The sequence below is a fragment of the Candoia aspera genome, chromosome 2 (assembly GCF_035149785.1).
Source record: "Candoia aspera isolate rCanAsp1 chromosome 2, rCanAsp1.hap2, whole genome shotgun sequence".
In the NCBI taxonomy this organism is placed as follows: Eukaryota; Metazoa; Chordata; class Lepidosauria; order Squamata; family Boidae; genus Candoia; species Candoia aspera.
The window spans coordinates 213404129-213427339 of NC_086154.1; the positions used below are offsets into that span (position 1 = coordinate 213404129).

Sequence of the window (23211 nt, forward strand, 5' to 3'; positions counted from 1 at the left end):
CCTTTGTGCAGCTACGTGCTCTGCACCAGTTATGCCCCTTCCTGGACCAGGAGGCCCTTCAAACAGTCACTGACACCCTTGTTATCTCTCAGATAGACTATTGCAATGCGCTCTACATGGGGCTACCCTTGAAAAGTATCTGGAAGCTTCAGCTGGTCCAGAATGCAGCTGCATGAGCTGTTTTTGGTGCCCCCAGAAGGGCACATGTAACACCACTGCTGCGCGAGCTGCATTGGGTACCATTTTGCTTCCAGGTCCAATTCAAGGTGTTGGTTATCACCTTTAAAGCCCTATATGGCATGGGACCAGGTTACCTGAGGGACCGCCTCTTTCCCGTTTCATCAACCCGTCCCATCCGATCGTGCAGAGAGGGCATGCTACGGACCCCGTCTGTAAAAGAATTTCATCTGGCTGGGTCCAGGAAGCGGGCTTTCTCCACAGTAGCTCCTGCCCTGTGGGACATGCTGCCCCTGGAGGTGAGATTGGCCGGAGGTGAGATTGGCCCCATTGCTCCTGGCCTTCTGGCTCGCTTGGGGTGGAGAGGGGAATAGAGTTACATGGGGATGGTTGTTATAGACCACTCCTCCCACACTTGGACTGTTTTAGATGTTTCATCGCTTGGATTTTTTATTCTTTATTTTCACTTCTATTTATAGTATTTTTATAGTATTTTATTTTTTGTATCATTCTGATGGTTTTAATCACTTGTTGTAAACTGCCCAGAGGCCTCGGACGGGAGGAGATGGGCGGGGATAAATTAGATAAATAAAAATAAAATAAATAAATATGCACAGAGCTTTTTTTCAAAGAAAATCAAACAGCCCAGCTGGCTTTAACCTGCTGCGCTCTGTCTGGACAAAATTGAATAGAATCAGATGTGATACTGGAAGGAGTGCCTCTGCTCTGTATCTATGGGGCTGAAAAGATTCTCCTTGTTGCGACTATGGTGCTGATATGCAAACTATTAAACATATTGTGCAAGACTGCCCATGACGTGCATTCCCTGGCTTCTTAGAAAATCTGCACTAAGCAACACCAGAAGCGATCACCTGGATAGCTGAATGGACATCCAGTTATGAGGCTACTACTGTATCCCTTCAGAGGTTCTGTATATAATTGTGTGGACTGTATGTATATATTTGCCTTTCTCTTGTCATGTACTCATCATATGATATATATATATATATATATATATATAATATATAATATATATATGTATCTCATATATCTCATATATATATTCATATTATACACACACACACACAGTATGTATGTATGTATATGTATATGTTTGTGTGTGTGTGTGTAAATATATACATATACACCAGCTGCCCCCCTGCAGAATTCTAGGTTCTTTTCATTGCATTCCACCAGGAGATCGACCCTATTTATGGCTTGCAGATCACTTTCTCCCCTAGATTTCTCCAACTCCATTATCCAATCTTCATCCAGCATCTTGACAGAAATCCCAAGCTTAGTCTTAAAAGAAACCTTTCCATTGCTCTTAAATTCCTCAGTTTCATCCAGCAGATCCCCAACTTGATGGCACATTTTAGCTCTCATATTTTCCATAATGTCCTGGATATCTTGCATAAAGGTTTGCTAAAAGTCAGAAAATACTTGTTTGAAGTCCTGTTGAAGGTCAGAAAGGATCTGTTTGACATCTCCACATCTCACACAGTAGATTATGTCGTCCCCTAGGAACTTAATCAGCGAAAGTCAAAGACACGGGAAAGTATGAAAGTTGCTTACACAAAGGGAGAGTGAATAGCAGACTGTTCTCAAGGGAAAGTGAAGACAGAAGGCTGAAAATTCAAATCAGCTGATTCAATGTGTAGGAAAATGCTAATATCTTCAAATTTAATACAAAAATAATAACAGGAAGACAATTATTTACTCAATCTTTGAAATTTCCTTTGGAATGAAAATGAAATCCAAAACTTAAAAAAAATTTTTTTAAAGTGATCCCAAAAATAACATTAAGCACCAAGAGGAACAGCTTCTCACTGTAAAAAGCCTCTCTTGGGGTACATATACTTAAAAAAAAACACAAATTGGTGATTTAGAAATGGGGTGGCCAGATTTAGTGTCTCTTTAAGGCTACAGCATGGCTTGGAAATGGTGACGTCCCCGCCTCCCGGGTAGGCTTACCAGTCAAAAGCAAAATGCGATCCTCTGGCTGCAAGCTGCCATTTTGGAGGAGAAATGGGATAATTCCAAATATTCTCCTTAATCCAGACAACATTTCTGGGCTTCAGGAAAGCCTTCCTGACCCTTAAAAATGTTGCCATGTTGTCCACTCCACCTGCCGAGCCAGCGAGCACAGCTGTTCAGTCCACCATTCCCACCAGAAGCCCATATCTGTAATAACTATCATAGTGAAGTCTACTGTTCTTACATCCAACAGTTAACGTTGCTGTGGTACATATTGTCACATTCCGTTTACAGCAACTCCACACTTCCCTGAAAAGTTATCACATTACTTTGTGCTTATGGCCTCTTTGCTCTGTGTAATCCATAATAGTAACGTTCTTGAGATTTAATACTTGATAAAAAGTACAAAAAATATTTTGGAAGATAATGGAAGATTGTAGATAAGTAGTTCCATTTAATTGAATAGAGAATACAAATGAAGATTCCTAAAGTTCCTAAGCAAATATTGTTCTCAGCTGGTGGCCTTGTAAGCAGGATCAGACCTGTTCTGTACTTGGATGAATAGATTGGTGGGAACAAGACAAGAGAGTATAGAAAAAATGATTAGACCTCTCAGAAGCTCAAGAATGAATGAGAATGGTGACTTTGGTGAACACCTACTTTGAAGAAGGTCTATCTCAAATAAATGGGTTTAACCATAAATTGATTCATTTGAACACATGAAAAGAAATGACTTAACAATTATGACTGATTTGATGGTTTCAAAGGGGATGAGAGATTTTGAATCTGGGAGAAACCATTAGTTGGGTGGTGCCAAGAATGGATCTTGGGAGAAAACGGACATGGAAGAAAAGGAAACAAATGAAAATAGAATGACTGCAGGAAAAGAACATGTGAGTCCTGTATGAAAAAGTATTAGAATACAGATTAATCTCATAACAGAATAAATGGAAAGTGAATATGTGTGGAAGCTGCTTGGACAGAGTGAAAAGAATTATGTTACATAGTGTCATGAGGGAGATTGGTGAGAAGTATAAAGAAAAAGGCCAGGAATGAAATGGCTGATGCATACAGTGGAAACAAAGAAAAAAAAATGATATGGAGAAATACATCAAATGACGTTCTATGAACTAGTTTTAGCTATTTTTCTTACCTCATGTCTTTATTTCTTACTTAGTATTTCTTTCTTTTCTGTGCTTTCCGTAACATTGTTTACCTTAAAAAGGAATAGTGTGAAGGGCATATTGTTCATGTATATAGACTAGACTAGGAAGATAAAGAAAATAATGGCAATTTATTTCCATATGATTGCCAAGGAAACTGCATGAATGAATCCATGTAGTCACCAAGAGTCAAGCTTAAATTGTGGATATCTTTACTTTTAATTTTTAAAAGGCTTTTCCTAACTGGCATAATATGCCATGTTTAGAAGATAGACATTTTGGTTGGTGGGACAGCTAAGACTGGAAAAGATAGATGTTAAGTATTTTTTACTTACCAGAAAATAATTAAAGTCATTTTTTTTTAAAAAAAATAATGCATATAGGTACCCTGAATTAGCATCTGTATGCAGAAGTTCAAATACCTTAATATTGTATCCTGGAGCTGGAGCAACGAATTTGGAAGAAATGGATTTGAATTCCACTAATTCTTATGTGATCATAATCATCGATGGAACATGGAATCAAGCAAAAGATATATTTTTAAAGAACTCCATTTTTCAAATGCCTAAGCAGGTAAGATTTAAAGTTCTTATGATTATAGTTAAAGTTCTGTGTTTGGGTCAGTTCTTTGTAGTATTTAAAATACTTGTAATTCTACATTCATGCATACGTTTTCTTAATTTTAATGTGCCTCCCTCTTCCATATATACATGCAGAGGCTTTATATCTATCCTTTGAAAATCTTTTGCTTTAAATCAAATCCTTATAACATTTTAAAAGCTTGTAACAGTTTAAATATGCTGTTGCCTTTAATTAAAAAAAAAGGAATATAGCTTTCGTTTAAATATTTGTTTGGTAGATCTGCCCATTCTTCAAGTAGATGACCTGTCTCTGTCTCAGTTACCCAATTTCTTTTTATTGGATAAGGACTGATTTTATGTATAGACCAGTTTCTGTATCCATGATGAGCTTAAGGTGTGCATGATATGTAGATACCGTAGGCATAAATATATGATCATAGGCCTGATCATGCACTCTTTCACTCTGAGATAGCAATAAAGCATTATCTGAATTGGCTTATGTGAATTAGCATAAGTTTCATTGATGTTTTGTTATTTTATGTTTTCTTATTAGCATATCTCTAGCAAAGGAAAAAAACTCACAAAAAGTGGTGACAGTTAACTGAAGGAAAAGATAACCAGCTAATTTATTTACATGGCAAAGGAAGGTCATGGTCTTGATCATTATAAGTTTAGCTGTGCACATTTTGTACTTGATGGCAGATGAAGCTGCTAGAATTTTTGCTATTTGAATTGCTCTTTTAGAAAAGAGCATAATTTGCCCTTTTGTAAATGTGTTTCATGATTGAAATGTAGACAGTAGGTCCTACTGATTTCCTAATAACAATTCAATGTCGTCCACATAAAGCCTTTATTGGAATGATATTGCTTGACAGGATTAATTTTGACTTTTTAAATAATGTTGTACCAGATTGTGTATTTTTGTGGTATTACATTTTACTTTCATTAACTAGCTGCTAATTTCACTGGTGGATACATGTGGCAATGTTAGATTTTCATTATGTTCATCAAATTAATGTGCGTCATAAGATGAAGAATTGTCATTACTTTAAAGATCATGAAGTAACTTCACTTCAGTCATATTTGGACCCTTCAAGAATTCTAATTCATATAGTCTTAAGTAAGACCAGATCATTATCCAAGTTACAGGTAAGCCTTCTAGTTCAGGATACATATTTGCCTGTATGCTTATCTTCTATTAGGAACATACGAAAGGGAAAATTAATTAAGACTAAATTAATTAGTCTTAGAAATTATTGTAATACCAGTACAATATTATAAAGGGAGATCAACAAAGTGATCATGGTCAGAGAAGGCAACAGATAGCTAATGAATAAGTTCTTTCAGCTAGTGGAATATCCAGAGGAGACTCCAGGAGTGAGATAAGGCAAAGAATTGGATCCATTTCGCTTTCAGAAATGTGGACAAAGCTGTGTACTTTACAGCACAGCTTTGAAGACAGGTGCGCTCACTTGAAGCATCATCAAAGTGAAATCCCCTTCAAAACTTTACACAGCTGGTCTGTTTGAAAGAATCAATCAGTGGTCCAGAAGAATTAGTTTCTATAAGGTTAAGACAGAAGAAGAAAGAATTAAGTTCTTTTTTAAAAGGTTGATATAATATATATATATATATATTTGAAAACATTAATTCCTCTTCCATGCCAGAATCAGTGCGGGTGGGTTTTAAATGTTAGAAATACAGGTGCTATGCCAGAATGCTTCAGGAAAGGAAACTTCCATGTAAATAAAGCAAAATTTAGAGCCGTGATATGTTAGTTACTGAATCACATTCCTTGTTGCTGGCCATAAGAGAATCACTTTGGACTGGTAGTTCAAGTTTTGGACTCAAGCTTGGATGACTCAACTTCAGTTTCCATCCTCAATATAAGGTCCATTGGATGATTTGGCCTAGTCAGTCTCACTCAGCCCAAACTACTCTACAGAGTTATTATGGAGAAAGTTGGATAAAGAGAGTGAGTGCCTTAAGTGCTTGAAAGAAAGAGAGAAGTAGTAAGGAGCAGTAGCTTCAACAATGAGGTTGGATCATACTTACTTGAATTTTTATTCAGTAACCCACTAATTCAACTAAACTGGTTTGCTGAGACTGTGGCAACCATTGCAAAAACTGGCATACAGGAAACTAACAGATTGCTTTATTGCACTTCAGGCTGAAATCTGAAATTTTAATGCTACTGAAAAACTGTCCAGAAAGGATCTGAACTGTCCAGAATCTTGTGCCATTGGCTGATTGACAAGGAGGCTATTTCGTGATTATTTCAACCTCTCTTAATCTATATTAGTACCAATTTAGCCACTGCAATTGATAGTAAGACATAGACTATCAAACATATACCATATTACTTTTTCTGTAAATTCCTTTAATCACTTTGAAGATGAAATCTTAGAAACTACATTAAAAAATGAAAACAGAGAAATATGGTTTTCAGAATTCTTAATAATGATATTTTTAAAATACAATTTATTTATGAAAAGGAACATTCTGCTGTTAATAAAAATTATTGGTGCGTTAAACACAGTTACTTTTATAGCCTGAAAGGTCAAGCAGATTTAAAGAGTATCTTCCATGTCTTGTTTCTTTTAACACAAAATTTATATTATTGCACTATAATAATATTTATATGATTGTATATATATACACACACACACTATAACTGTATAGTATAGTATAGTATAGTATAGTATAGTATAGTATAGTATAGTATAGTATAGTATAGTAATAGAATAGAATAGAATAGAATAGAATAGAATAGAATAGAATAGAATAGAATAGAATAGAATAGAATAGAATAGAATAATAATAATGTTCCTTACAATTGGCAATACTTCTTGTTTTCTCTAGGGAATTATCTGTTTTCAAAATAAGTCCTCATTTTCTGCCAACAGGTATATATTGAAGTAATTGAAGCAAGTTCTCTCTTTCTCAAATAATTTGTGTTAATAAACAATTATTATATAAAATCTTGGGTCATTGCCACAAATCACACGAGTGACAAGAACACTGGAATGAAAAGGCACGTTTGATCTGCAAACATTTGTAGAAATTTATTTAATCTTATCAATAGTCATTGCTAAAAGTAGCAATAATCTGAAAAGTATCTTTTCATAATATCTGTGTCTATGATTCTATGTGCTGTTACTTTGTATTTTATGTACGTGTTTTAATATAATGCTTTTATCTGTTGTTTGCTATGCAGTGGAAGATAGGCCAGAAATAAAAGTTTTAAATAAGTCATAAACTGATTAGTTAGTAAGTTTATACACATAATTTCCATTAATATTACTGTTTTAAAGAATCTGTTAGAATAGAAACTGAGTCAGAGACTTACAATTAAAGAAAAGCCTAGAGTGGGAAGAAGCAGAACAGCTGAAGGAGCCAGGAAGTGAATCGGGTTCGCCACCACCAATCAGCACTCGAGTGCGGTGTGCAGCAAGGAGGGCCGAGCAATGAGAAGCCCGATTGGATCCTACGTAAAAAAGGCGGGAAAGCTGAAGATATAAAGAGCGCCAGAAGCCAAAGCCAATTGTTGGAGACAACCGTTCCTCTCTACAGCCTCACGATTTCTCCTCAGCGTGTTCAGAGCCATCTTTGAATTCAGAAAGCAACCTTGATCTTGATAACCACGATCTTCCTGTAGGGTTAATACCACATCTTTTAGAAGGTAGGGCTTTATTTATTTGTATCTTATCAAGGAAAGCTCTCTGCTTCAGTCTTTAGTTTTGCCTTCTACAAGTAACCAGGATTGTTGTTTTGGCTCTTCTTTCGGGGCTGAGAAACAAAAGAGGGAGAGAAAAACAAAAAAAGAAAAGAAGTTGAATTTATAGGAACACTAATAGCACAACCAAGCTCATGAAAGAGACACATGCAGCAGAACAGACAGCATGAGTCACATGATAGGGCAACTCACCCCATCACCAGTCAAGAAAGTCACTCCAAAGAAGATAGCTAGTGCTGCAAGGAGGCTACATGGACCTCTGTGACTGAGCAGAAGAGGAGGAAGGTGGTATGAACACCAGATGCCCTAGAGCAAGCCACAGATGGCACAAAAGAGGCATAGAAAGCCCTGATTGCTAAAGAATCCTCTTCAGTGCCACAATCAAAGCAATAACAGTGGAAGCAAGTAGAGGTTGAGGAACTGGGTAGCACGAGTTGTAATTCTTGGGCAATCTTGCCCCTGCCCCAATAAGGAGGCAACTTCCCTCTCTTATGCTAGACATTGAGGCGGCCTCCCACAGCTTGGTTTGCCATTCTGCTATAGAGAGAATTATGAATGTTTTCCAGCAAAAAGCATAAAGTGTCCTAGAAGCTTTTATCATATATAAAGCCAACTTGGTGTTCTTTGTAGGAATATAAGGTTTAGTGATCCTTAACAGAAAAACAACAAGAATGAGAATCCAACCTTTAAAATTTGTTTCAATAAATCATCTTCCAGAATTGTTGGGCTTCCCAACATTGCTACTAAATGTGAAAGAATGATCCAACCTGATTATTGTCTTTCCAATCGTTTTTACAAAATGAGTTATCTATTGTGGCAATCAATTTTGGAGCAATATGCCCTCAATATATTGTTAGGAATTTCCACCTGTTTTGAGCTCCTTTTCCCATTAGCTTCTCCTGTCATTGGATCCTATTTGGCATGGCTCTAAGTTTATTAAAATCCACTTTATTAAAAATCAAGATACCTGTGTGAGTATACTCAGTTTTACTTTCTTTTAAAATCAAGAACTCTTGTATTACACTATTGCTTTCCCACAATGCTCCTGCATTTCCATTTCCTCAAGCAAGTCTTCCCTGTTGATTAATATCAAGTCAAGGATGGCTGATTCTCTTGTGTCTTCTTTCATCTTTTGAAAGAGAAAATTGTCAGGAAGAAAATCAGGAATTTCCTGAAAGGATGAGGCTTGAAAGAGTTTGACTCCAAACAGATCTCAGGATAATTAAAGTTCACCATCACTTTGTGCCTTTTAAAAGGTATTTTGCTATAGCAAAGTGTGGGCAGTAGCTTCATGAATTTGAAAGCAATGAACACAGAAATGGAGAAAAGGCTGAAGTAATTGATTGAACAAAGCAAAACAAATGAGTAACAGCATTTAAATGCAAAATATAATGTAGACAGGAAATATTCATAAAGCAACAAGACAAGAAATAATGTTCAACTGAGCAATGTGCATACAGAACCAAATTGCTTGTACTTGTAGCTGTCAGGAACCTCTCCTTGCCAAAGGTGACAGTGAATATTCCCCTGATATGTGTGCAGCTCTTTTTCCAGGAATCAGGTCTATGCTGAAGCTTATCCCAGAGTAGGCTTCCAATTATTGTATTGTATACAATTGCAGTTATTCATATTTCTAATTAAGCACATTTATTGTTTATACTTCTTATCACCAAAAGTTTATATTAAACAATAGTAGCTCGTACATCAAACTTTCTGCTATAGGTGGCTGACCCTGAAGCTGACAAAACATTTCTAAAGGAAAGAGATAACACTCTTGAGCTGGGCTGCATCTGGAAATGATAAAATACCTAACTAAAAGGAAAAGTTGGCAGGAAGAAGGATGAAGGAAAGCCCAGAGGCTTGCTCTAGAAATCTAAGGCCTTAATAAACTATACCGTGTTCAGGAATACAGAAGAGAGGCTGTTTTATTCGTGAAAGCACAGATGAAAATTGGGCATACCATTGATTCCTCCACCATTACCATAGTTTTCTGCAGTAATGCTATAGAAGATACTGCAGTTTGCATTGTTTGCATTGTTGCATTTCCAAAATGCCTTCAAAAGCATTGCCATTAAAGGCAATAATTCCGTACTGGACAATTGCCAGAATTTCATGCAAAGATTTGCAGGTGCTTTTCATGATCTAACCAGAAGAGCAATAGGAAATCAAGAGGATCACAGGCTAAACCAGGGTCATTGTAGAATTCATGCATATATACTTGATTTACAATTATTTGCCAGGGATATGGGGTAGAATGATTTGGCTCTGACCAGTTTTAAGAAGGACTTGACAAGCTGAGAGATGAGTTGGCAAGGCAAGGTAACACAGAGAATTTGAAGGAGTTTTTTCAGCATTGTGAGCTAATTGGTGGCCATTTTGAAGAGTTGAGGCATGGAAGAATGGCAAGGGCATGCGGTTTTACAGCCTTTCTTCACCCCAGCCTCCTTCCCTGTGGCCACCCTGGAATATAGTGCTAGAGAATCCATGAAAATGAAGCAGTAAAGAGATTCCTGTATCCAGCAGAGAAATGGTTTGTGTTTAGCTTTCTGCTGTCAAGCCCTTAGACATCTAGCCAGATGTTGCACTGCTAAAGTTCATGTGTCTGAATCAGCTGCAAAATGCAGAAGCTGTGGATCCACAGCAGGGAAGTGCTTGACCTACTCCAAGGCTCTGGTTTTGGGAAACTTCACAGGCTCTGCCCCCAAAAACATGATAGTGGGTCTCTCAGACCATTAAGGAGACCTCAGACAACCAACAATACATTCCTGTTATTCTTCATTTAAACTCAGTCTTGGAGATATAACTCTCAGCCCTTATACACTCAGGGGCCACCACCAATTTTATAGATAATAGCACAATACAAAAGTTAAATATACCCACATGGGTTCTAGAAAATAATGCTTGTGGAAACTATTTATGAGCAAGTGCTGCAAGCTGGTCCTATATTACAATGTACTCATCTTTGCAACCAACACTAAGAATTACATAGCATTCTTAGCACTGTATGTTACTTCTTATTTGCATGTCACCATTGTGCAGAGGATTAATTGACTGCAAATGCAAAATCTAGATGTGCACTGGAAACAAAGAACAAGTTTCCAGTCCCAAAATGTCAACAGCACTATTTGCAAGCCTTTCACTGTCATTGTTCCTCCATGCCTGCTCAGCTCATTGACTCTTCTGTCTTGCCAGAAAAATACTTAGACTTTGAAGATATGTTTGGGGAGGAAGAAGCAACTGTGTTGCCTCCTCATGAGATATATGATTATATCATCAACCTGAAGCCAGGAGTCCAAATTCCAGCTGAGAGGCTGTATCCTGTGTCTACTCTCTACTTCCAGCTTGAGGGAATTTCTGGATGACAGTTTGAAAGGAAGGATTTATTTGCCCTTCCAAATCTCTAGCATCTGTACCCACATTTTTCATGTCCAAAAAAAAGATAATTCTTTGATGGTTGTTCATGACTATATGCTTCTGAACAGTGTGACCATTATGGACCACTACCCACTGCCTCTTCCTTTGAGTCAGTATTGACTCCTGGTGACTTCCTGGACAAGCCCCCACAGTTTTCTTGGCAAGATTTTCTGAAATGGTTTACCATTGCCTTGTTCCTAGGGCTGAAAATAATAACTGGCTCAAGGTTACCCCTTTCATGCCTAGGGCGGGACTAGAACTCACAGTCTCTTGGTTACTAGCCCATTGCCTTAACCAATATACCAAATTGGCTCTCTCTTCAAATTATTAGACATTAAAATTTAAACATTGGAAATAGTTCTTACATGTCCATGAGCCTTGCTTTTGGTAGACAGCATATTTCCCAAGCTGTAGGATCTGGTTGACATATATTTGTTTTAGTTCTTCATATTAGAGAATCATCACCTACCATTGTTTTTCTCTTCATCATTTTATAGGACACAATTGTATCATCTCTCCTCTTTAAGGATCCTCCATCCTATCACCTGCTTTGCAATATCTCCTCCCCAAATCCTCAGAGCCTATTTCATTATCAAAGCTTGAAAATTTTCTGAGTTCCAGCAGTATACAATATCTTGTCCAGATTTAATTTCAGTGTATGACTAATCAACTAGGTAGTCAGCACTTCCAGATACCAGTTCAGGTTGTTTACACTAAACCAGATGACTGGGCAACATAATTAAGTAGTTATCTATCATTTGTACAGCCCAGAAGATGCTGTGTTTCAGTCAGGACATTCTGAGCAACAGTCTTCAATTAGCTAAGTATTTAGGCAGCCAGTTAGATTATCATAATCAGCCAATTAGTAAATGGCTTATTTCAGCTATATATTTTGTATCTCATCTATTATGCAAGTTGACACACCTAAATTCTCCTGTTTAATATGTAAGTTAACTGTAAAACTAAGTTACATAATAGGTTTATCATAACAACCAATAGCTTGCTGATTGCCTAGAGTAATTTTAATAATATAGTAGCAGTTCAACTAGGGCTCCTACATCTGGGAAGCAAAAAGCCAGATGATCATTAAATGAGAGCATAGTATCTTTGCTCCCAACTAGTGATCATCTGGATTTATGCAGCCAAGATATGATAGCCCTAAATTAGGTTTTAGCTAGAGTTGACCTTATAGAATAAACTTAATATAAGAGCAGCAGCATAAATACATACACAAAGTGAAATCACTTTCCAGTAACCAGCCACATTTACCATTCCATCTAGCCCCAAATCAAACTCAAGAAAATATCTGATTTTGGAAGTAAGAAAGCTATGTAGTCCCTTATGCTGGCTTATAAAGTCAAGGCTTGGGGAACTCTCTAATCCAGATGTTTTACTGTAGCAGTTTACTGTGTTGGTATACTCTCCCCAGCCATCCTTGTCTTTACTCAAACTGTTAGTATTCAGAAGGAATAGTGTTTTTGTTTTCTTCCCAGAAGAGCTTCATCTTGCTATTGAGATTGAAAGCCTAACTTACAAGGACAGGCAACAGTACAAGAGGGCTATGCACAAAGCTATGTACAGTATATTATCTCTTGGGCTTTTCTATTTTTGCATCAAGTCTATACTATCTGATGTTAAGTTGGCTATAATTAGATTCTGTATGTATAGCCTATCAACAGTACCATAGTCTTTTTCAGGAATCCAAAAATCCCTTTGCTGTAGTGTTAAATGCAGTAGGATTAGAGAGCCTATTTCTTTATTATTGTTTCCCTCTGTTTCATTCATATTCATATGGTCTCTGCAAAATTGTTTATATGGAAAGATTTCTATATAAATTCAAAGGCTCCAGATATATTTGCCTGAATGTGGCTGTTCTCAGTCTTTTCCATTCATTACTAACACTGCCATAAATACTTGGAAAATCTGAAACATCTTCACTTGCAAGTGTCAAGTTTTATCAGCTTTATTTATTTTTTTACCTTTTTTTCTCTCTCTCTTGGAAAAGATTTTATCTCTTCATGCTGTGACTGAATTAATTTTTCCTTCACAATACCAAACTGGTTTTCTGAGACCAGCTACAAATTGTTGTTCTGCTGGCTATTAGTTGAATATACTTGGAGGTGCTGATGGCTAATATAACATCAGTCAACAATAAACTAATCCAGTAAGCCCAAGTACTGCCTTGCCTTTCATAAACTGAACTGAATATCAGAAGTTTGCTTATGTCACCAATCACATACTAGGTTTCCACTACATTGATCAGAGATCCTATTTCAGAGGTAACCAAGCTGGAGTCTTCCAAATCATTTGGATAACAACTTCCATAAACACTGGACATTGCCAGTGCTGTATGAGTTTTATAGGAGTTGTAGTCAGAAAATCTGGAGAGGCCTTGGATTACTGGTTCCTTTTAATGTAGCCTTCAATTACAGTCATGTGGCTCAGTTTGACACTTGACCACTGCATGGTCAAATGCTTACCATCTTCACCTGATCACAGTAATATCTCAGCTCTTCCAGGGACATTCTAATAATCTTATGGATTCTGTCCTTTTATATATTGTCTTCTTGCTGTACTTCCCTCAACTTTGTCAAGCTTGATAATTATTTTCTAGTGTGAGTTCTCTTTACCTATCTACTTGCTACTAAAGGGAGTAATCAGATTTTATTTGCCCTGGACTCATTGATTGATTCTTCCTGTCATGAGTAAGGATGGCGAGCAGGGAGCTCCCATCCAGACTGTCAAGCGCATGCGTAGCACTGATGAATTGTTCAGCCATTCAAAGAGACACAGATCGGGACTGCCTTAACCCTTGGGGGTTATATGTCTGGGTTTTCCCACGCTTCTTCAGTTTGTTAAGATTCCTGTTAAGTACTAGCAATAAATATTAGAGACCAGTTCCTTGTCTCAGTGTGTTTCCTGGTTGTTAGGACACTTCCGGTAATCTAGGTTATTTTTAGTAACTGTCTCCAGATTCATAATTCAAAGATATCAATCTTCCTTCCCTGACTTTTTTCAAAGTCCGGGTTTCATAACATACATTGCCATTGGAAAGACAATTACTTTAATAATTCTGATTATTGTTGTGAATGAACTGTCCTTATCTCCACAGTTTTTCTAAGTATGTCATTAGAGTCATCTGTAGGATTAATTTCATCTTTATTTCTCCAACATATGCTCCATCTTTATCTGTTCTTCAGCCCAAGGAAACAAAACAGCATAGCACTTTTACATCTTCTCAGTCAACAGTAATATAACTGGAGCATGCAGGTTGACATTGCCATTTTCTTCTTAATATTTAGCAATCACTTGGAATTTAGTCTTCTGAATGCCTTTGTTTTTAACCTGTTTTGTTTCCTGCTGCCATCTCTTCTAACACTGCCATTCTCATAATACATTTGCTATATAAATTAAACAGATGATAGAGACAATATGCATTTTTGTCACCTTCCATATTCTGAACCACTCTGTTTCTCCAAATCCAGTTCTTACTGTAGCTTTTTTTTCATTGTAAAGATTCTAAAGTGAATCGTTAGGTATTGTGCCAGCCCATTAGCCTTAAAATATTCTAAATTTCAGCACAATCTACATAAAGAAAGGCCTTGCTGTAGTCAATAATGCAAAAGCAACCCACCCCTCCCTTTTAAATTTTCTTGCTCGTTCTCTTACCCATTTTATATTACCTATATAAGTCTCATGTCCAGCAGTCTTTTTTGAAATCTTCCTGTTCATTTAGCATAGCTCTAAGGTTTGTAAGTAAACTTTACTTGCATAAGGAATTAGTGCAAGGATTGTTAATTTGTGCATTCTCTTTTATTTCTCTTCTCCAGAACTGGTATATACATCAATCTTTTCCAGACAATTTTATTCCATAATTTATGACCTAAGAGTTGTTAACACTTTAACTATTTCCTCTGAAGCTTTATATAGTTCAGTCTGAGTATCGTCTGTGCCTGGTGTTTTCCTGTATGAAAGATAGTCTATTGCCTATTGTACCTAACTTCCTTGGGGAATAAGTTCCTGAATCTACCCTGTCTCAACAAACATTTGTCATTCAAAGGATTCAGTATAATCTTTTCATCTTTCTTTAACTTTCTTTGCCTCCATCAGATCTATTCTATGGTTACTCTTAAATATTCTCACATTGGCTGTAACGTAACTTGTAATTTCTTTCATCTTATTTGAAAAGCTCTCATTTTCCTTTATTTGTTTGTTGACACATTTTTTTCTCATCCTTTTTTGATGTTGAAAGTTTGTATTCAGTCATCATACATCCTTCTTGTTGCCTAAGGCTTTCATCCACTCTTTTCCTGCTTATCATATCATACCTTTGATTAAAAGCTACTATCTTTTTCTCTTTGACATTCTTCCAAATGAGATCAAATGAGCATGAGATCACATTGTTTTTCAAGTTGTGCACCTCTCTTGTGAAACACTTACTTCTGAATCTTCTTCTGAAGATTTGTATGGAACCCTCCCATACAGTTTTTATAGGGTGATTCAGACAGAATTCTTTCATAGGGTACTTGATGTTTGAAAAATGTGGGAATCACTAACACCAAGGATTGTATGATTTTTAGCGTTTTCTGTTTTCTGTATCCTATATGTTATAAGTTGTTGTGAATCTGTATGGAGTCAACAGTCTATGGATATCATTAAATAAGTAATTATATGAGAATATTTTTCCACATTGGTTTTCACAGCATCTCATCTCTTATAGCTCAAGTTCATTTTCTCATAATTTAAACATACTAAATGTGTTCCTTTATATTTATCTTTATATTTATTAAACATATTTATCTTATGTTTATGTTATCCAGGTCATGTGTTCATGTTATAGCAGGTCCACTTTGTTGATACAACCACTCTCATTATTTTTGTAGGTATTTTTAATACCAGTAACCCATGGCCTGTTCCACTACCTGGATTTCACCATTGCCATCACCAAGTTGTTTCCTTCAGTCTCAGAATGTATTATGATCAACTTTCTTAACTCAAGCTTTGTTAAATGACTTTTTTTTCTTTTTAGATTGATTTATTTAAATTAAAATATGTAGTTACATTATTAATTGGTACTCTGAGCCTTTCAAAGTTTTATTGGTTGGTTTTACAGGATGTGGGTATGTGTTTATGCATGATGTTTTATGTTTCTCTCATAGTTCAGGAAATATCCAGTACCATTAACAAATAAATAAAAGAAATGGAAATGTAGAGAATTAGTAGCCTTCCAAACACTTCAGTGAAGAGATATTGCTTTTGTCTTAGAGTGTTTCTGATATTTACAGTTAATTAAACAGCTTTTGCAATATATATAATTACATTTTCTTTCTTCACTTCATGACCCAGTCTTGAGATCCTTATTCTGCTCAGTGCCCGCATTTCCTTGCAGCACTTTTCTTTTCCATTAATTATTAAAAGAATAGCACTGCATAAAATATTGATCAGTTGCCTGACATTCATTTCAGAACTATACACAGAGCAAAAAGGTAATACCAGTCTTTTCAAGAGTTCTCTCCCCTGTTTTTGTAGTGTATGAACAGAGACTTACAATGTTAATTTTATTTTACTGTCATAGTAGATCAGCATTCACAAGTACAACAGCTATTCAGCTTAATTCTTTTCCAATAGTAATATTTCTTATTAAAATCAGCATTTTACAAGTTAAAATATGCTAATTTCTTAAAATGAGACAGTTTGAATGGCAGTTGGTGTCCCACAAATATGCAGACTAAATTATTGACAGAATAATAGAGTCTAGCTATCCACATGGCAGTTGTGAGAATAGTGTTCTCTTTCTCATTTTATATAGCTAATACAGTTGCAGGATCTAAATAGCCTACTCTAGAAAGTACAGCCAGACCTAGAGGGAAAATCATACAGCATAATAATCTTTAAAATAAAATCTCCCTTGATTCAAACTCAGTTCTTGGTGACTACAGAGACATCAAATGTTTGTTTTCTTGGCAACAATATAGGAGTGGTTTGCCATTGTCTTCCTTTTTTTTCCCCATTTCCCAGTTTCATCTATAGTTAAAAATATATGATCGTAAAGAAGTATCTTAGGTTCTCTTTCATCTATTATAATAATGTTAATGTTTGCATAATTTCTAATAGCTTAGGCAAGAAGTTGTAAGGCCAAATAAAAAAGAAAAAAGAGGCCATTCTTAACATGTGCTATAGTGTAAATTTTAAAAGGGAGAAAACATCTTTGGTAACAAATCTTTTTAATTTTAGGAAGAATGGTATGGTGCTAACAGGTAGAAGTTCTGATGCTAACTTAATTGTTCTCACCTAACTTTGTTTAAATTCTAATCACAAATTAATTGTCTTAATTGAAAAATAAATAATGTAAAGCTCTGTCATGTTTTTGTTTATATTATACATGTTGTCTAATCCTAAATTGTGTAATTATATATAAAGACTGAATTGTTTCCTATGTGCAGAAGCAAATAATAGGCAATGGAATTGGGACTGTATGAAAGAAAAATATTATAGACTGAATCTTATCTTGGTTACATTCTTCTGTAAGCTTCTGATTGACCTCTGTATGAATAAAATGCTAGATTAAATTGGACTTTGTTATGCTATACCAAAGTTCTTATATTTTTGTATCTTAAATGCTAAATTAAAGTACAATGATAGTGTACTTTAGAAATAAATGCAGGTAGTCCTTGTTTGTGACGACTGCAGAAGGCAATGGCAAGCCACCCCGCTATAGTCTGCCACGAAAACATCACGAAAGCAGCATCCTCTCAAAGGGTCAGACATGACTTGTTGCTTGCACAGGGAACCTTTCACTTCACAGTCCCTGTTTAGTGACCATAATTGGGACCGGCAGCTCGGTTATTAAACAAAGGGGTCACTAAGTGAAACCGGAACTGAGCTTATGATCTTACTTCAGTTTTCCTTTGCTTTATAGATCTGCGAAGGTGATAACTGTGAGGATTGGCTGTAAAGTTACCTTTTCACCACTGTTGTAACTGGACAGTTGCTAAATGAGTCAGTTGCTAAATGAGGGCCTGTATAAGGAAATCATAAAATAAACATATTTATTATAGCGTGTGTAAGAGTGTTGGGCTTGACCCTCAAAGGCTTTGGAGAGCCTATCATTTATCTATCTGTTGATATCACTTTGTTCAGGGTATTGTTTTCTTTGCAAGTTATATGCAAATCTTATGGCTCTCTATTTCTCCATCACTGTTCCTTAACAACGTTCGATTTTCTTCACTGTAGAGTGTAGCAGAATGTGGACTTTGCATTGTAGAAATTATCTGTGTGTTTTTTAGGGTAAAATTTGAACTAATTTATGTAGTTTTCTGTTGCATTATCCTGTCAAACAGAGGTAATGGATCATAGTAATGCTGATGCCACATTTTACAGTATTGTGGTTTCCACTATTCGTTGTAGTTATATTCACTGTCAGTAAAATATTATTTTAGATCACAGTTAGCAGTACAAATTGACTATACCTGGTGTTATAGAACTTGAACGTGTGAAAACATTTTTCTTATAGTTTAACCCAACTTTTTTCCTGGGGTGCCCTCCAGATGCCTTGGTCAACAGTCCCCATCAATCTTACCTAGCATGCCCTTACTCTTGTATGTGCAAAAAGCACAGGGTAGGGGAAAGCTGCTATAACAACCCTATAACACTAGCATTATATGCTCCAGTCTGCAGTTCCATGGTAATTTAGCAACAGAAGCACAAGGATCTTTTTCTGACTGCATCATAGGCTTCTTTTGTGTAGAAGATATATTCCTTTTGTTTTGCAGTGTAGGGCCATATGGGACTACAATGGGTGACTACAGAATATGAAGGAAGTGGGAAATGTTTGTAAGAGTTGTTACATTAGCGACTGTTTCTGCAGTTGCTCTTTTGAGTCTGCTGCTGTCTTTGAAAATTAAGAATTTCCAATGAAGCAGTCTACTGTTAAGTTAAAACAGGTCCACAGCATATCCCAGCCCATATTTTCTGCTCTATTAGGCTTTAGTTCTAGCCAACGATTATTTTTAATGAGTAGGAGTGAGGTTTGTACACCCCCCACCCAAATAACTATCTGTGGATAGTTGGATCCCTTTTATTTTACAAGAATAGACAAAGCTATTGAAAACAAAGGAAGGAACCATGGGTACAGGCATTACTGCTGCAAAACACGGATGCCTGTGAAGATCACCTGAACACCAGTCCTTGGTTTGGAGGAGCTGTTTGCTTTGAGAATTTAAACTTTTTTTAATACCTAAACAGGGTTCTCTCTTTTTTCTTTCCTTCTTTGTCAGTTGCCTCTTTCTTCTTTCATCCCACTCCAATTTTGTTCCTTTCTTTCTTTTTCTCTTTCCAGTGCAGCTAACCTTCTGCTCACTCCCTCACTATCCTGTGTTTGTTCATTCTCTCTTTCTCCTGTGCTGATTCTCCTGGAAGCAGGGAAGGGAAAGTATTTATGCTGTGTTTTCTGCATGAGAGTGATTTGTATAGGTGAGAGAGAATGTCTGGTATATGTAGATGTAAATCACTAACAGAATATAAGCAATTTTAATTATTGTTTTTATGTGTTTGCATTGTGCCGGGCCTGTCCTGTCCTCTTTTGAACAATAGCTTCTGACAATAACTAGAGCTGTGCAGTGCTTCAGAGTGTGCAGGGACATGAACGCATGTCTGCCACTTGTTAAAGCTCCCACACAATTCTAGGAAAACTCAAAGCTGCCTTAAAGAGTTGTAGACAAGACTTCCAGGGGAGGTATGGTGAACTGAAGAGGCTCTGTGAAAGCGGAGCCAACGACTGTGGCAAAGTCCAAGGAACCAATGAGTAGACCAGTTCCTTGGTAACTCTCCAGATAAAGAGAGGACAGGATATTGCCTACATGTACTCCAGACAGCTGCTCCTCGTGAGGAGACTGCAGGACAGTGGTTTTCCACTGGTTTGAGTGCTGGAGATGACAGGATCGGCCATCTTGCTAGCAACCACGGCAGAGACTTTTAAAGGACACTAAGTTCGCAAACTGCATTTTCTAATCACTTTCAGAAATTGCCTATTAACCATCTTAAAGCTATTAGAGATCTTTGGAATGATAAGTTTGAAAAGTCTTCATCCAGTGAATTTATCTTCAACTCTGAACAAAAGAAAAATTACTTATAACTTTAAGTACTTAAACAATTTGAAATAAACAGCAAAAAGCTAAATAAGATTTTGATCTAAATCTTATAAACGGATTAAAGGTCCAGATAAATTTGGAATATTGACTTTTACTATAAGATTTTGGAATTAACTAAAAAATAAACAGCTCCTCATGGGAAACAGACTTATTTTGCTTATCCTAGTTATTGCAAGTCATAACAAAAGATAAGTGATGATTTTAGAAACTGGGCATTAGAGGGGACTAAATATTTTAAGCAGAAGAAAAAAAATACAAGCTTGTTCTTGATGTCAGTTAATACTGAGACTTACAAAATGACATAAAATGTTATAACATTGTAAATATTAAAGGAGATCTTTGAAGAACGGAGCCAGAAATTAGTAACTACAATATCAGCACTATCAGTAATAGTATCTGCTTCGGTGGATAAACTTAGAAGTAAAAGGAAGAAATATAAAGTTGGTTTATTTGATCTAAGTTAAGACTTTTTTTTATTTGCAATGTTCTGGCAACCCTTTATGGATTTTTTGCTGACACCAGGATTGAAAAGTTGATGTTTTATGGATTTGCTTATAGATAAGGGATAGGATATGGGATGAAGAGATACCTGTTTAACCTTATAGGGATGAAAAGTTATTAAATTTGTTTATACTTGTGATGAAGGTTGGAAGTCATTTCTTTACCTATTTCTTTTCTTTTCCTTTTTCTTTTTTCCTGCACTTTTTATTCTTTCTTTCCATTCTCTTCTATTAGTTTTTACTATTGTAATTAAATTTTTAAATAAAAATTATATTTAAAAAGGAATTGTAGACAAGTGCCATGTTTACACCCTTAAATACCATTTTGCCTTTGTAAACCATTACAAAGCCCAAATTTATATAACAGTGCATGTTCATATATATGTACCACATACATATGTTTGTGGATAGCCATGGTGTGTGTGTGTGTATGTACATATAGGAATACAACATTCTGTTTTCCAGGGACTTCCAGTCACATAATTTTGAAGCAAAATGCTTATCCTTGGTCTTCTTATGCAGTGTACCCAGCTCTAATCCAGCACTTTCTCTACCTGCCAGCATCTAGCTGTACATTTAATAAGAAAAGAAAAAATGAGATTCTTTACTTTGATAACAGCAGCCATAAAATATGAGAAAATGTATTTATGACCAAAGTGAAAATGGAAATTTTAATAAAAGCTTTTTTGTGGTCATTGAAATGCACTCTAACATTTCTGTAAATATATCATGCAGTGGTAGCAAGATTACATAGCCATATAGAAGCCTTAGAACATAAAGAACAAAAGTTTTCTGACATCAGTTTACTTTTTCTGGCTATCTGTTCCCTTCAGTTGCATAGCAGCTATTCCCTGTAGAATATGAAAACCTGAAGCTCTTAAAATGTCACTTTAAATTAAAGCCAGTATGTTTCAAGTGGCTAATTTATTTATATTCTTGATGTAATTTTCAAAAGTGGGCTGACACTCAGTTTAGCTGTGCATTTCTTTTTCCATTAAAGAAGTAACTGATGGGACTTCATTCAGCAGCAAGTGGATATTTTTGCTACGCATAGCTTTTTCTTAATGATTTAGACTACATGTAGCATAGGCGTACGAGTTCGTTATTTCATATTGGTCAAGAAAACTGCAAAATCTTTTGTGTACAATCTTGGATTCTTTTCTTTTCTCTATTTTTGCACTCCATTTCAGGGTTGCAAATATGCCATTCATTTTATTTTTATTTTATTGCTAATTTAAAAAAAATATTAGAAGTTCAACAGGAAATATTGCATGACTCTATTGTGATGAAAGAATGAATGTAGAGGCCCATGAAGAAAATAAAATTTAAAAATAAGACAAAGACATTCAGAGTGCATCAACATTTATTTATATATTTATTGACCACAATTCTACTAATTTGTCAATAAGATTGTTCATCTATATTGTGAGTTGGAAGAAGAAAAGCAATTGTAATTCTCCTTCCTTTTGTTCACTTCCCATTAGAGAAGAATGAGTGGTACTTATTGTTAAGAACCAAGGATATCATATGGGAGTGTTATCCTGAACTGGTGGCAATGTCAGTTAGTTACTAATTTAGGTTTGAGGCTTTTAGGAAATTGAAAATATTATACAACATTCTTACTTCATGCTGTTGTAGCTTTGGTGGCCATTTTTCCCAGGAATAGTTCAACATAAAGTTAATTCATTTTGTGGGTTAATTCCCAAATTTGCTATAGCAAACCACTAGAAAACTAAGGTACAGGTAGTTCTCAGGTTACAACAGCAGTTGTGATTGGAATTTCCAGCACTAAATGATGTCATAAAACATGATGTCATATTACCCCATTGCTTAGTGACAGCAGTCTCAGTTGCCATCATAACCGCAACACTGGGCTGGTCTTTAAGCAGGAAGAGGCAGAAGTCCCAGGCAACAAACACAGGGCGGGGTGCATGGGTGCTGTGGCAGGTGGGGGGTACTGTGGAATGCAGGCCAGTGGGGGATGCTACGGAGTACGAGATCCCTGGGTTTTCATAATCCATATGAGAAAAAGTGGCAGGAGCAACTTAAGGGAGTGACTTAAACCTTCCCTGCCAGCTTCCCCATTGACTTTGCTTGTGGGAGGCCAGTAGGGAAGGTCGCAAATGTTGATCACATGACTGCAGGATGTAGCAACTGTCATAAGTTGCCAAGTACCCAAGTCGCATCATGTAACCGCAGGGGTGCTGTGACAGCCACAACTTCGAGGACCAGTTGTAAGTACGACTCTTTCAGTGTCATCTTAACTTTGAACAATCACTGAATGAGTGGTCATAACTCAAACACAAACCTTTCTTTGGGTCATTAAATAGAAAAACTAGATTAGCTGAACAAGTAGCATAACAGCAGAGTCTTGAATAACTTTCACTAAGGTTTATTTCACTCAGATTTGCTGTCTACAGAGTAATTTATTTATTATTTCAATTTATATAGCCACCCATCTCAAATACATGACTCCGGACAGTTTACAACAATTCAAACCAAATATATATATAT

At 36.2% G+C, this 23211-nt stretch overlaps 1 protein-coding gene across 1 annotated transcript in view; it reads left to right on the forward strand.

Annotated features, from left to right (window-relative positions):
* Positions 1-23211, forward strand: part of DTWD2 (DTW domain containing 2) — a 98169-nt gene that overhangs the window by 61577 nt on the left and 13381 nt on the right. The window contains exon 4 of the mRNA XM_063295309.1: positions 3701-3890. Within this exon, the coding sequence (XP_063151379.1) occupies positions 3701-3890 (190 nt within the window). The remainder of the gene's footprint in view (positions 1-3700; positions 3891-23211) is intronic.